Source organism: Dromiciops gliroides, chromosome 6 (assembly GCF_019393635.1).
Source record: "Dromiciops gliroides isolate mDroGli1 chromosome 6, mDroGli1.pri, whole genome shotgun sequence".
Classification (NCBI taxonomy): domain Eukaryota; kingdom Metazoa; phylum Chordata; class Mammalia; order Microbiotheria; family Microbiotheriidae; genus Dromiciops; species Dromiciops gliroides.
In genome coordinates, this window is record NC_057866.1 from 162,326,134 (window position 1) to 162,341,762 (window position 15,629).

Sequence of the window (15,629 nt, forward strand, 5' to 3'; positions counted from 1 at the left end):
ATTTAGCCAATGAGAAGTTAGGGCTATTAGGCATTCTCTTTAACTCCCAAGATCTTAGAGGGAACCCGAAAGACCAACCCAATATGCAAACTCGACATTATAAGTTAGATATTTGCGTGAGAGTGCCACATAGCAGGTGGCAAATCTATCACTTGGGTCCGACTATAATCTGTCCCCAGACCATAAAGCATTTTTCCCCACAGTAAAATACATTAGGCAGACTTCTTGGAAGATTAATCTTCTGCCTCTTTCTTGCTGTGAAGCACATACTCTGAAGTTTGTAAGCATATTTTTACTCGTTTGGTCATTTTTTTTTTCTTTTGGTGTATGAATTACCATTTGCTTTCAACATTCCTGTCAATCCAGAAGCTGCTGGATGAAACCCCATAGCCCTCTAAAGCCTCGATTCTTCTGAAACAAAACTCCAATCTCTCTTCTGTTTGGCTTGGAAGCTAAAGTTCAGCTCTCTTATCTAAGTCAGTCATGTCATCTAGAAGCTAGAAACACAGGATCACACGCATAGGTTCCCTTAGTGGAAGATTGGTAGGAGAAGGAATTATAATACAGAGCCTAAGCAGGGAATTAATGCTGTATAGCATAAAGTGTTTGGTGACCATGAATTGATCAAGAATACTACCTGAAAGCATACATTCAAAACTAGGATCACATGATACAGAGCTGAAAAGGATCTCAGAGGCTTGCTCACATCATGTCTGAAATGGGAAGAGGGATCAGATGCCAGCTAGGCCAACCCCCTTAATTTATATATGAAGAAACCAAGGCCCATTGAGGTACATGACATCTGCTTGCACTTGTAAGTGTCTGGGGGCAGTGTTTGAAATCGGGTCCAGAGTCTTTTGATTGTACCACACTACCCAAATCAACATCTCTCCCTGTCCCCCTGCCATTGTCTATCCCCCTGATTTAAATATAGCTCTCCACCCAGCCAAAAAATTCTTCTCTGTCCCTCAAACTTGTATGTGTAGAAGAGCCCTTCTCCCCCCCCCCAATTTTGTCTCCCCATTTCAAACCTAGGAAAGCTATTCTTAAGTGGAGAAAAGGGTTGTGGTATCCTATGGGTTTGATACATTTTGCTATCTCTAATTTACTTATAGTGGGAGATCTTGAGTATTTAGTTGAAGGCAGCCACAATCTAAGTTTGGCTTGTTCTCAAGTAGAAAGAATATCATCAGAATGTTGGCCTACAAGAGAAGGCAGTGTCCCCAGCATGGTGAAAGTCTAAAGGAATTACTTTCATTTTCTGGGCATCAAATAGAATCCCATCATTGTTGGAAGAGCGCTAGATTTGGAGTGGGATGATCTGGGTTTAAATCCTACTTGTGTTGTTTATTTCATGTTTGACCTTGGACAAGTCACTAGATCTCTCTCTGAGCCTTTGTTTCTCCATCTGAAAAGTAGGCAGATTGGATAACATTTCTCAAGTCCAATTCCACTCTGACTCTATACTCCTTGATCTAGGAATGGTTTTCCTGGCAAGCTCCCCAGCCCCCTCTCACGTTTTCCTTTGAGGATTTGTGCAGAGCAGGGGATTTTCACGCAGAACTTAATAGCTCTTTATAGCTGATCAGTCAGCAGATAGACATTGAGTACCTGCTGTCTTCCTTGTTTGATATTTCTGGTGCCTGAGAAGTGTGGGATCCTAGTTTAAAGGGCCCTTTAAAATCTTCCTTCATGTCTGGCAGTTTGTAAGTTATGCTTTGTGGCCTATTGTGGATTCATTAGTGACTCTTACTTAGTACCCCATCCTTCAGGTTATATCCCTCAGGGTTTTGTTTCTCCTCCACTGGCATGGCTTCTGTTGGTCTTGTGGGAAAGTTAATGTTGGTACCACCCGGGGACACAGCCAAGGCCTGATTCCTCACCTTTTAGCCCTGTGATTAGTGCCATGCTAAGTGCCACCTACTTCCCAAACATTCTTTTTTTTTTAAGGGCAATGAGGGTTAAGTGACTTGCCCAGGGTCACACAACTAGTAAGTATCAAGTGTCTGAGGCTGGATTTGAACTCAGGTCCTCCTGAATCCAGGGCTGGTGCTCTATCTACTGTACCAACTAGCTGCCCCTTCCCAAACATTCTTTTTTTTTTTTTTTTTGTGAGGCAGTGGGGGTTAAGTGACTTGCCCAGGGTCACACAGCCAGTAAGTGTCAAGTGTCTGAGGCCGGATTTGAAGCCAGGAACTCCTGAATCCAGGGCCGGTGCTTTATCCACTGCGCCACCTAGCCGCCCCCCCAAACATTCTTAAAAATGGGAGTAGGGCATAGAGGTTATACAGAGCCAGGGCATCATGGGGCACATTGCAGACTGCAAAAGTTCTCCAAAAGAGGAGAGAGGATCAGGGACCTGAGGCCATCAAGTCTTAACCCTGCTATTTTACAGTTGAGGAAACTAAAGTGCAGAGAGGAAATGACTTTGCCAACGCCACACAGCCAGCAAGTGTTCTGATGTGAGATTTGAACCCAGGCCTTCTGCCTTCTCAGTCCAGTCAGAAGTGTCTGATACACGCCACACACCACAGTTACTCCCTCGACCCGGACCCTCCCCTTTCCCTTCCCATCTTTTCATCTCTCATGGCACCAGCACATATTCTGGCCAAGGGAAGCACTCTTTCCCCATCTCTTGAGGAACATGCCAACAGCATGCATTTGAGCAGAGACTTTCCATAGTATACACATCTACAATATTTCTTTCTATCTCTTCTTGACATTTTCAAACACTTTTGCCGAGGCCAGCTGCTCTAGACGTATGCTGCACATTTTACAGACTGGCATGAAAGATCATTCTACTTATACATTAGCTTCTGCTAACTTTACAAAGGAGGTTTTAAAAATGTCTATTCTAAGTTCTGGTTTTTTATTTGATGCCTATATCTTCGGGGGGGGGGGCAGTGAGGGTTAAGTGACTTGCCCAGGGTCACACTGCCAGTAAGTGTCAAGTGTCTGAGGCCTCATTTGAACTCAGGTCCTCCTGAATCCAGGGGCAGTGCTTCATCCACTGCGCCACCTAGCTGCCCCTATATCTTCTTACAATATTTCAGAAGGTAGGTTTTTAATTCTTTTTGGAATTTAATCAGTCTAATATGTGGGGGAGTCTCTTAAAATATGATGGGGATTTTTACCCATTCAGTTCATGAAGTATTTATTAAGTACCCACTATGTGCTAGGCACTGTGATACAAAGACAAAAAGGAAATAGTCCTACCTTCAAGAAGCTTACATTCTACTGGGATTATATGACTTCTTGTTATTCAGTCATTTTTGAGTCTTGTCCGACTCTCCATGACCCCATTTGGGGTTTTCTTGGCAAAAATACTGGGGTGGTTTGCTATTTCTTTCTCCAACTCATTTGACAGATGAGGAAACTGAGGCAAACATGGTTAAATGATTTGCCCAGGGTCACACAACTAGTGAGTGTCTGAGGCTGGATTTGAACTTAGGAAGAGTCTTCCTGAGTCCAGGCCGGAACTCTATCCAGTGTGCCACCTAATTGCCCTTGTTATACAACATTAAGTAAATACAAGAATAATACAAGATATTTTCAAGTGGAAGAAAGTTCTAATAACTGGGGGACATGAAGGACATGGTATATGATCTTAGCTTTTCTCCCTATCTCTTTTTTGTTTTGTTGTTTTGTTTTGTTTTGGTGGAGCAATGAGGGTTAAGTGACTTGCCCAGGGTCACACAGCTAGTGTCAAGTGTATGAGGCTAGATTTGAACTCAGGTCCTCCTGAATCCAGGGCCAGTGCTTTATTCACTGCACCACCTAGCTGCCCCCTCCCTATCTCTTTTTTTGGAGTATGTTCTGCCCTGCCCCCCACCACCCACAGACACAAGGACAGCTGTTGCACAATTTTCATGTATAGCACTGACACCTGTCCCTTAAACTGCCTCGTTTTTTCTAATTCTTACATTGCCAGAAAGTTTTTGTCATATTCATGAGGTATGTGGACAGTATAGTATAGTGGATAGAAAGCTAGTGTGGAAGCTGGGAAGACTTGGTCTGGTCCCATCTCTTACACCTACTGATGGTGTGATTGTTGACAAGACACAGAAAACTGTGCTCCTGGGTAGGCAACTATGTTAAGGCTAAGTCGTGTAGAAAATGCTGACTCTGCATTGCTTAGAGAGAGTTTTCTCACCCGGGATTCTCCTTTACCAATAAAATTATGAGGGGCAGCTAGGTGGCGCAGTGGATAAAGCACCGGCCCTGGATTCAGGAGTACCTGAGTTCAAATCTGGCCTCAGACACTTGATACTTACTAGCTGTGTGACCCTGGGCAAGTCACTTAACCCCCATAGCCCCACAAAAAAAAAAAATTAAATTAAAAAATAAATAAATTATGAGTCTAGACCTCATCCCTTTCCCTGGGAAGGCTGGATCACCATCTGAATCAGAAGTAACAAACATGGGTAGTTGATTGTGTGTTATTTTTGAAAAATCAGTGCTATGAAGTGTAAGTGTACATTGCTCCTTCCAGAATTTCTTTTCTGTAATGAGCGGCTGCCTTTTCCTTTTCCAAGGTGCTTCATATCCTCCACTTCTTAGGAGTGTGAGTGACTGAAATGTGAAACGCACATGTGTGCACACACACACACACACACACACACACACATACACACACACACCCTTCCTCTCTTCTTCCATCTTCTCTCTGGAGACAAGCAGCCCCCTTTTCGCCGTGTTACCTTAGGAACAGCCTGATGAACGAACAATAAAATCTTTTCCGGAGTTTGTGTCTGAATATCTGTATCAAATCCTTACGTTATTTCCCGTGCCGTAGTCTTTGTTTTCCTTTTATACCCCAGATTGACGGTACCAGACAGTGCCATTTCTTCTCTGAGGAAGATGATTATGTCAGGTCTCTTTCCCCTCCCCAGGATGGATTGCCTTCATTTCAGCCCTTAGGAGAGAGGATTCCTTCAATCCGCTCTTCAATTTGAAAGATGCCAAACAACAGTCGGATTTATTAGCAGTTCCCTTAATTTATTTCCTTCTTGGTAAATGTGGTTTTGGAGTATTTCTAAAAAGGAGCCTCCTTCTTTTTCAGGCAACCAAGTATTGTAGTGTGGCTTTTAAGACACTCGCGGCACTTGGGTTGTTATTTTTTTAATTGATCTTCAGTTCAAGTTTAAATAAAATCAGTGGGTTTTGCCAGTGCTGACCATGGCCATTCAAGCATCTCTTATAGCTGGGTACCAGGAATGCATCACATGAAAATTTATTAAAAGTTGTGTGTTCAAAGGCCTTTACAACTGGCCCTTCCTTCCTTTCTAGTTTTCTCTTGCCTTATTCCCTTCCATGTGGTGACACTGTCCTCTTGCTCTTCCTTAATCAAGATATTCCATCTCCCTGAGCATTTAGGCCTGGAATTCTCTCCCTGCTTATCTCTGCCTCTGGGCTTCCTTGGCTTCCTTTGTGTTCCAGCTAAAATCTTCTATAAGAAGGCACATTTCCTGATCCCCTTTAATGCTGGTCCCCTCCCTGCACTGATTACCAATAGTTTATCTTGTATGTATCTTGTTTATGTTGTTTCTCCCATTAGACTGTTAGTTCCTTGAGGGCAGGTACTTTCTTTTGCCTTTCTCTGGTTCTTGGAACATTGCTGGTGCTTAAATAAATACTAATTAAGTGACTGATTAAGCACCTACTGTGTGCAGAGCATAAGGTGCTTGGGGGAGGTGCTGTGGAGATGAGTCAGGAATTCCTGACCTCTTGATGCTTTAGTCTCTTAGTAGGAGGATGTGACACCACCCCTAGGGAGTTATAACATACATTATATAATATATGCACTAGATACTTCCAAAACAAAAATGCCATGTTAGGTCCATGAGAGGAGCGGCCCACTAGAGGCTCAGGAAAGGCTCATGGAGGATGTGACATTTGAAGTGGAATTTAAATGGGGAGACAGGAGCTCAAAAGCGACAATGGAGGAAGAGGGCATTCCAGCCACTGGGAACTCTTGAGTATAGAGGAATTAACAAATATGTTTGCCTTGTATATTTGGTTATAATAGTGGCATTAAAGTAAATGATTCCCCATTCAAGAAGAATGGAGAGGGGCAGTGAGGTGGCACAGTGGATAAAGCACAAGTCCTGGAATCAGGAGGACCTGAGTTCAAATCTGGCCTCACACACTTGATACTTACCAGCTGTGTGACCCTGGGTAAGTCATTTAACCCTCTTTGCCCCACCAAAAAAAAAAAAAAAGAAGAAGAAGAAGGAGGAGGAGGAGGAAGAGAAAACATGGAGATGACAGAGTTGTGAAATGAGGAGCCAGGTTGCTAGATGGATTGTGATTGTGAATGCTGAAGGCCCTCAGGATAATGCAGGGGATGGAAGGGAAAGGAAGACTGTGAGTCAGGTGTTTCAGGTTCATTGAAAAAGTTGGGAGGACGCCCCAAAGAAGAAGAAGTGACAGACAGCAAAGGGATGCAGTGAGTGTGGTCTGAGTGAGTTTAATGGATCTTAAGAGGAAAGGTGACTGAGGGAGTCTCCGTAGATCATAGAGAGCAGCCATTATATTCATGCTTGCTGCTGCTGGACTTAGCTAGAGCCTGGGGAAATGGACAAAAGTGAGGAGATTGAGAGATCTCAAGGGATGTGGTAAACCCAGGGGAGAGCCAGGTGGATGTTAAAAATGAGGCGGTAGAAAGAATTTTGATCAAAAAGGTGTGTAGGTCATGTGGAGTTTATGGAGATGGGGATATGGGAGAATTTCCTTGGTGAATAAAATTAGATGGGGACTTCATCAGGGTAAGAGTAAGTGTTTGTGTCTAAGTCAGTGAACCTCATGGACGGAGATGGTGGGGACGGAGATGGTGGGGACGGAGATGGTGGGGACGGAGATGGTGGGGACGGAGATGGTGGGGACGGAGATGGTGGGGACGGAGATGGTGGGGACGGAGATGGTGGGGACGGAGATGGTGGGGACGGAGATGGTGGGGACGGAGGAGCACCTTGCCAGGGAATTTTCCATGGGTCAGGACTAAACCAATAGAATTATGAAATTTATTCTCCCCAACCTATAATATAGGAATTTAACCACTTGATGTGTGGGCCTCCATGGTGGTGGTGGTGGTGTTGGTGATGGTGACGACGACGACAATAATCATAGTAATAATAATAATAACAATACCCCCCCATAGAGTGCTTTAAGATTTGCAGGCATAATTTCATTTGAGCTTCACAATAGTCCTGGGAGGTAGGTACTGTTATTGCTCTATTTCTCAGATGAGGAAACTGAGGCACACAGAGGTTGAGTGACTTGCCTAGGGTCACCTAGTAAGTTAGTCTGAGGTGGAATGTGGACTCGCTTCTCCCTGCCTCCAGGTCCAGTTCTCTGTCCACTATGCCACAGAGCTGCCTCTAGATGGATTTGCTCTCCATGTTCAATGGCCTCTTGCCCAAGGAAGGAGGACCTCAGGGTCCTGTGCATTTGTCTTTTGTTTCCAGCCCTTAGAAGAATGGCTCTAGGATAACTGTTAAATCTTGCCAGATTGGGCGAGAGACGTCTCCTCTGGGGGTCCTTGTGGCTGCTTAAATGAAGGAGCAAGGTCATAGAATCCCCACATTTTAGATTTGAAGGGAACCTTGGTGGGCGTTGGGTTCAGGACATCGTGCCCAACAAGTGGTCATTTGGCTGCAGCTTAAAGACCTCCAGGGATGGGAGCCCACCACGTCCCTGTTGGGTGGTGGTGATTTATATCCTAGCCCTGATAAGTGGGAGTAAATGAGAGTGAATCCCCTGGTCAAATTCACACCACACTTACAATTTTGTAAAGTAGAGAGAGTTGCTCCATTTGAATGGAAATATGCAGTGTGAATTCCATTAATGTGACCACCTCTATATTACATATATATTTCTCTGCGTACATGCTTTTCTCTTACAATAGAATATAACCTTCTCAGCAGCAGGGACTGTTTTGTTTTTATCTTTTGTCTCCAATGGCCATCACTGACTAAAGTGCTCGGTAATTCCTTGATGAATGAATCGGACCCTCACAAATGGCTGCACGAGTTAGCTATGCTCCTAGTATTGATTCTTCCCATTTTACAGAGAAAAAAATGAGGGCCAAGATGAAGTGACTTACCCAAGGTCACTTGGTGGGAGGGACAAAGTGTCACGGGTGGAATTTCACTCTATAGTTCTTTCTATTCTGTAACAGTTGCTTCTCAGAGATGTGAGGATTAATCAGAAAATAAAAGTAAAACTCCCTAGATCTTTACTTTGAAAGGCCTTTATAAATATAACCTCTCCTGTTTTATTTTCATGCCTTATCTGTCCTCCCTCCAGGCAGATAGATGGCTGTTATTTAATCCCTGGACTCTTTATGACTTGGAAAAACAGAAAGGAGGTGTGTTGGAACAACTCCTCTTCTTCTCTGAGGGCGCCTTGGATAATTGCTGGGAGGCATCAGGGCGATTGTTTGACCTGAAATTTCAGCTCAGCTCATCCCTTCCTATTTCTACTAATTTAATTTCGCCTTCCTTTTAGTAAGTCAACATGAAGGAATCACCGGCTCTGGCTGTCCCAGGATTTAGTAGCTGGTGATGCAGCTAGCCTTTAAATTAATGGGATTCTTTGCTTTGGGTGAAATCCCTTTTATTGGCCATGAGTGTGTGGCTGAATGGGAACATAAATAAAGTATTCAAAGAATGAGACCATAAAAGAATCATAATGCCTTTTGTCTTTTGCCTACCTGCCTCTGTGTAGTAAATGTCCTTTAAGTCTGTAATAGGGGCAGTGTGGTGTATTGGTTAGAGGGCCAGCTTTAGAGCCAGCAATATCTGGGTTCAAGTCTAGATTTCCCCCTTTCTACCTTCTGCCTTTATGACTTTGAGAGAGAAACTGAACTTCTCTGAGATTCAGTGTCTTCCTTTGTAAAATGAGGTTGGACTAGTTTCCATCAGTTGCTGTGGCTGAAAAAAATTGTTCATCCTATGACCTACTTGATCATGAAGCAGTATATATAAAAAGCCCTGTCTCTGGATTCTTGGGGACCTGAGTTCAAATCCTAACACTGCCCACTGCTTCAGTCCATCTTTCTGAATTCATCAGTTCTCTCCCTGGAGGTGAGTAGCATCTTTCATCATGGGGCCTCTGAAATTGTCTTGGATCATTGTCTTTATCAGAGTAGCTAAGTCTCTGACAATTGATCATCCTTACAATATTGCTGTTACTGTGTATAGTATTCTCCTGATACTGCTCACTTGTCTTTGAATGAGTTCATATAACTCTTCCCAGGTTTTTCTGAAACCACATTCTGTCTCAATCATATACCACAACTTGTTCAGCCATTCCCCAGTTAATGGGCATCTCCATGATTTCCAGTTCTTTGCCACCACAAAAAGAGCTGTTATAATTTTTTTATACAATTAGGTCCTTTTTCCTTTTCTCTGATCTCTTTGAGATACAGACCTAGTAGTGCCGCTGCTGGGTCAAAGGCTATACACAATTTTCTAACTCTTTGGGCATAGTTCCAAATTGTTCTTCAGAATGGTTGGGCTACCAACATCCTCATTTTTGCAGATGAGCAAATCAAGGAACTAGAGCTTCATCACTGCTTGATTAATTGATTGGCTTAATTATGGAGGATCTTGAAAGTGAAGGAGGAATGTAGACTAGTTTAGGAGATATACAAATCCATGGTTCTATAAGGAGAGGATTGGCCTGGTAAAAGCTATATTTAAGGAAGAGCTATAAGATAGGCTGAATGTAGGAGGGTTTCCCAGTTTAGGAGGCTGTCCCATTAGCTCAGGCATGGATGAATGACCCAGGACTAGGGTGTGATAATGGTGGGAAAGTAGGAGAAGTAGCAAATATGAGAAACCATTGGGGAGAACAAATAACAGATTGACTTTAGGCATTATAGGGAAGAGAATCAAACATGACCACAGAGTTCTGAGCCTGAAAAAAAGGGTCTATTTTTTACTACCTAAAATGGGGAAGTGGATATGGGAAGCTGATTTTGATGGGAAGGTGATGAGTTTGATTGTGACCCTGTTGAGTTTGGTTTGAGGTTAGGGGAAAAGGACAAGTGGTCCAGGGTCTTTTCATGCCAGCAGGGGACATTGTAATTTTAAAGTGAGTGCATGGTTAGAGAGAGTTTAAGAAAAAATTTAATTATTGAATGACTGGTGTGAACTGACTGGTCCTCTCAGAATAGTCAAAAGGATGTGTTTTAAAAATCCAACATTTTGTGGAGTGTTTAGTTCCTCACAAAGTTTCTTGTGTTGATCTGCTTTGCCTTTGGGTGATTTTGCCATGGGCCCTTTGTAGGCAAGTGCCGATCTTTGTACTTTTCTAATGTTGATCTAAATGCTGGATTATCAAAACCAGGGGAGACAAAGTGAGAAAATAGAGGGGAAAGGATTTTGAAAGTTAAAAGACCTAAACATTTGGCTTCAGGAGACTATAGATAAGAGGGCCTGGTCTGAGTAGAGTAGCCTCTGAAATTCTTGTAAATTATTGATCTGTACACTCCAGGAAGTTCAGATGGGTTGTTTTTTAAAAAATAAATTTTATTGATAGCTTTTGTGTTTACATCACCTAAATTTCCCTCTATCTCCCTCTGCCACCCCTTCCCGGAGAGCTATCCCTTAGGTGTGTGGATCTGTTTTTTTAAACCACTCCTTGGTTACTGCCATCATTGGCCCACCCAAGCAAGTTCATATTTATCCAGTCTCCACTGAGATTCACTGGCATAAGGGATATCTGGTTCTTTAGTGTGGTATCTCAAAGAGAAATATAGGAGGGTAGGTAAGGAGGATAAGTGGGGCTGGGAAGATCAATATAGTCCTGCCGTAACTGCACAACCACCCCCCATTTGGAGACATCATTCCTGCGAGGGAAGTTGGTATCACCACCTTTGGAACATCCTATTAATCCTGCTTTTCACCTTTTGCCCTTAGCCCGAGTCAGACCCGTCCTCCTATGGTCCAGTGGCTAAACCCACAGTCTCCTGCAAGCCTGAGTGCCAACACAGCTGCTGCCCCTTCATCACCCGTGTCACCATCTTTCTCCCTCTCTCCTTCTGCCAGTGTGGCTGACAAGCCCGCTGAAAGGTATAGTAGTCAAGCTGAGTTTGGAGGATGTTGTTGTGCACTGTGAGTTTGGGGTACGTTACCCATCCATGAGCGGACCCGGGGCAGAAATGAATGAATGCGGCTTAATTATGTACATTTCACAAAATGGTTTCTTCTCCACAGGCTCTGAAGGTAAGTGCTAGCATGGGGATTGGAGGAGACTGAAGCCCAGTTAAGTGACTCGACCAGGTCAAATTGAGATTCAAACCCAGTTCTTTCTGACTCTGCCTTAGGTTCCTCCTTGGCCTCCTGTCAGAAAGAGGTGGCTTGTGTGCTTAGTACCTACCCAAGAACCCTTTTCCTTGAGTTAATCTCCCTTGGATGAGTGTCTCCTCACAGTGTTCTCTCCTAATGCTGTTTCCAAGCTTCCCTGAGATGAGGTTTTGTAATCTCATGGATTCTTGCTGCCTCTCACTTTCTAAGATTTTTTTTTACATGACCTTCTTTTGTTTTTGTTTTTGTTTTTTGTTTTTTGGTGAGGCAATTAGGGTTAAGTGACTTGCCCAGGGTCACACAGCTAGTAAGTGTTAAGTGTCTGAGGTCAGATTTGAACTCAGGTACTCCTGAGTCCAGGGCTGGTGCTCTATCCACTGCGCCACCTAGCTGCCCCTACGTGACCTTCTTATCATCCCCATAGATGGGGAGTGAAGGGAGGATGAGAGGGGGAAAGCATTTATATAGCACCTACTGTTTGCCAGGCAAAGTGCTAAGCACTTTACCAATATTATCTAATTTGATCCTCACAGCAACTTCCAGAAGTAGGTGCTGCTGTTAACCCCTTTCTGTAGATCAGAAAAGCTGAGGCAGGCACAGGTTAAGGGACTTGCCTGTGGCCAATAAGGCTAGATTTGAACTCAAGTCTTCCTGACTCTAGGCCCAATGGCCTCTCCACTGTGCTGCCTAGCTGCCACTGAGAGGGGCAGGGTCTTGCCCAGAGTCCCACCACCATAATGTGTCAGAAGGTGCACTCAAACCCAGCTCCTCCTGACCCCCCAAGGGCAGCTCTGTTTTTCTACTACGGCTACATTGCTTTTTAGTTTTCAAGCAGATAAACTTGAACCCCAGAAAGGGTTTTGGTTCTCTCTCCAGCGGAAACAAGAGGAGAATTGAAGTCCCTGACCTTTCCCCCATGGTATGTTCACATACCTGCTCCTCTCTGCCTTTCTCTATTTACCCCAGCGGGCCTGAAGCCTGGCCTTCCTCGGGCTCTGTCCACAGTTTTCAGCCCTTCCCCAGGATGCCCTTGTCCCTGGCACTCCTAAAGGACACTTTGTCAGCCGATGAAAGGCCACCCTCCCTCGGGCTCCTCCAGCCTCTGTGCAGGAAAGTCTTTTTAAATCAGGCCGACCAAGGGGGTGAAGAAGGCCCCTGGCTTCTCCCGGCTTAGGGGTGTAGATTTCCATCTCAAACAGATCTGCATTAGGGATTCCTCACTAAGTGCCTGAAGTGTGCATGAGTTTCTCTCACTCTCCCCCTCTCTTGTGCTGCCTTCTGTTCCCCTAATAGATAAACTGAAATGCTTAAGAAGGAAGTCTCCCCTGTGGTTTTTACAATGCAGGATGAGAGGGGGAGAGCAACCCACTGGCAGCCAGCGAGGCGAGAAGAAGGGGGCCTGGGGTGGGGAGGGAGAGGCTTAGCCAGAGCTCCCTGAGGTGAAGGTTTGGATTGGAAACCCGTCATTGACTAGAGAATCAGCCACTGTGGCTTTTCCTGATGTTCCTTCTCTTCCCGTCCTTTTTGTTTGGGAGGGGTTTGCCCAACTGGGGAGATGGAGATGGAGATGCCTGCAGAAGGCTGGGCGAAGGGGGAGGTCTCTGCTCCCCGGGTCCTCCTCCTCTGCTCCATCTGTGTCTCTCTGCCGCTTCCTTTTCAGCGTTGTGAGTCGCAAGGCTCGGGCCGTCTATCCGTGTGAGGCGGAGCACAGTTCCGAGTTGTCCTTTGAAATCGGAGCCGTTTTTGAAGATGGTAAGTGCGGACAGGGGCTGTTCATCGGGGGCTCCAGTCTTTCAACCTCAAAATGAGTATAACGCCAGGTAAAGAACCCAGGCAGAGGATGGCAGGTTCAAGTCTGGAAGGGACCCTAAAAGTCATCGAGGCCAACCTCTGCATTGTACAGAGGAAGAGACTGAGGCCCAGAGGAGTCAGGCGACCTGTCGAGGATCTCACAGCTAGTAAGCCTCTGGGGCAAGAGTGAAACACCCAAGTCGTCCTGACCTCAAGTCTGGCACGTTAATGACCAGGCGGCATGGTCCCGTGGGAAGCACAGTGGCACCCCACAGAATTGTGGGAAGTGGACCTGCCCCTGCCACTTACTTGTGCTAATCTTTCGACTTCCTAGGGCCTCAGTTTGCTCATCAGAGTAGTCCTAGGGCTAAAAGCACGACTCTGCTCTGCTTCTTAGTGACTCCACAATCCCTTTTGGAGGATGAAAGTCTTCATTCGGTGTCTCAGCTAGGGAAAGTGAAATGTTCTCCACAGGTTTTGATGGCTTTTCCTTTAGGTGGGTTAACATGATGTCCAAAAAAACCTCATTGTCCACAGGTATTAGGAATGACCTTTGGGTTGCTTGCCTCACTTTTCTCTCCCTGTAGTCTTAGGCCAGTATGATTTTAATGGTGTGGGAATTCTATGTATGAGAACTCCCTTCACCAATGAAGACCACAACTCCTGGAACTCTGAAAAACGAGGGGATTAGACTCGGTGAACATGGATGTCTTTTATCTCTTGAAATCCTCAACTCTGCCATGTTATTACAATGAATGCAGTCAACACATTTGAGTTTGGTGACTGCAGCAGTGAAGCCAGGAATGTTCGACCTCTGCAGCTCCAAGCCAGCCTAGGCCACTCTACAGTCATGTCAGTAGAACTGTGTTCCCCTTGATGTGGATACTCCTCCCCTTGGCACAAATATTAACCTGTTCATGTCTTCACCTCCCCATTGCTTCTTGTCCATGTTCACCACTAGACCTTGGCAGAGGGTTCACCTAACATACTCAAAGCCTTTCTGTTGGTCTCTTTATGTTCTATCGATGCCAGTAAAGGTCTTGGGCAAATCCATCCGGTTTCCCTTATTCTAGGTAACATGAGAAATCACAAAATCTGGAGCTGGAAGTAACCTCGGATGCCATCTGGTTCATCTTTCATTTTATAGATAAGAAAACTGAGGTTCTGGGAAGATGGGTCACTTCCTCAACGTCACAGAAATCATGGGGCAGGGCAGGATTTGAACCCAGATACTCTTACTCTAGACCTGCTAGTTCTTCCACTGCTTTGTGCTTCCTCAGTGGAATCCCTTGCAACACTTCGTTTACCCAGGCCCCAGTTAGAATATGTGGCAGCCTGGGTATGAAAAGGCATATTTCAAGCACGCTGGACTGTGCTAAGCCCTGGAGATAGAGAAAAGGAAGCTCTCGCCTACTTTCAGGGAGCTCACGTTCTAACGTGAGGGAGACAACACTCTAAGCCTGACGGAGAGGCCCAGTGTCCTTAGGTATAGCAGCAAAGAAAAGTGATGACTCGCCTTCTTCCCTATCAATTCCATCGACAAAACCACCTCAGGTTCTGCGATTGGACCATCTGACAGTGTTAAGGACTTTGGTATTGTCTGAGGAGGCAGGGTCCACAGCAGGGGCAGGGATGTTTCCTAGGTTGGCGCCCCATAAGGGTTTCTTCTCTGGATGAAAACTACAGGACCAGTGGGGTGGGGCAGGGGGCAGAGGGGAGGCTGCTGTTCCTGGTGTTCTCAGGCTAACCTGTCTACCAATGGCAATTACTATAGGTGGGGGGTGGGCCCCTTCACAGGGGCTGCTCCCCTGGATAATGGCTCTGTTGGTTGGCCTGGAAGCTGATACAGTTGTCTTGCTCATACTCACTCTGTATATCTGACTCCCCTGAGACAGTCAACATTTGGATTTTTTGGAGATTTTGGTTTTCTAAAATATGTGACCATATAGCACTTTGGGAGGACATATGTGTTTTAAATTTTAAAATATGTATTTTTTTATACTGTGGAATCACAAAATTTTTGACCTAGAAGGGACCTCAAGGGACAGCTAGTCAAATGCATACATGAGATATCTTATATAATTATGGGATTTGTAATGTATTAAATAAGGAGTTATGTTATTAATTTATTAAATTTATGAATTTATTCAATCATTACATATCATAATGAATTCCACTTTGGGATTCAGCTCTGATAGTTAGGAAGTTTTTCCTAACAAACACCCACCACTCTGGTCTTAACCAGCTGTTTTGTTGAATGATCAGTTTAGTTAGCTAGTTGCTGGACCCATTCTTGACACCTTGTAGGACCTGCCAAGGGTGCAGTCTGTTGGTGTAGACTTTAAGAGCCCAGGGGCCCCCACCTCAGGGACCAAGAATTCATCAAAGTAGGGCTTTAGTACTGGAGCAAAAAGCAGGTGTCTGCTTTGACTCTTAGTGACTCCCCAATCTCTTTTGGGAGACAAAGGTGTCTCAAATTCAGTATCTCAAATAGGGTGAAATGTTCTCTGTAGGTTTTAGCACCTC

At 44.8% G+C, this 15,629-nt stretch overlaps 1 protein-coding gene across 1 annotated transcript in view; it reads left to right on the forward strand.

Moving 5' to 3' along the window:
* ARHGAP10 (Rho GTPase activating protein 10) overlaps nucleotides 1–15,629 on the forward strand; it is a 369,896-nt gene that overhangs the window by 348,682 nt on the left and 5,585 nt on the right. Inside the window, exons 21-22 of the mRNA XM_043973392.1 lie at nucleotides 10,926–11,078; nucleotides 12,973–13,064. Coding sequence (XP_043829327.1) covers nucleotides 10,926–11,078; nucleotides 12,973–13,064 — 245 coding nt within the window. The remainder of the gene's footprint in view (nucleotides 1–10,925; nucleotides 11,079–12,972; nucleotides 13,065–15,629) is intronic.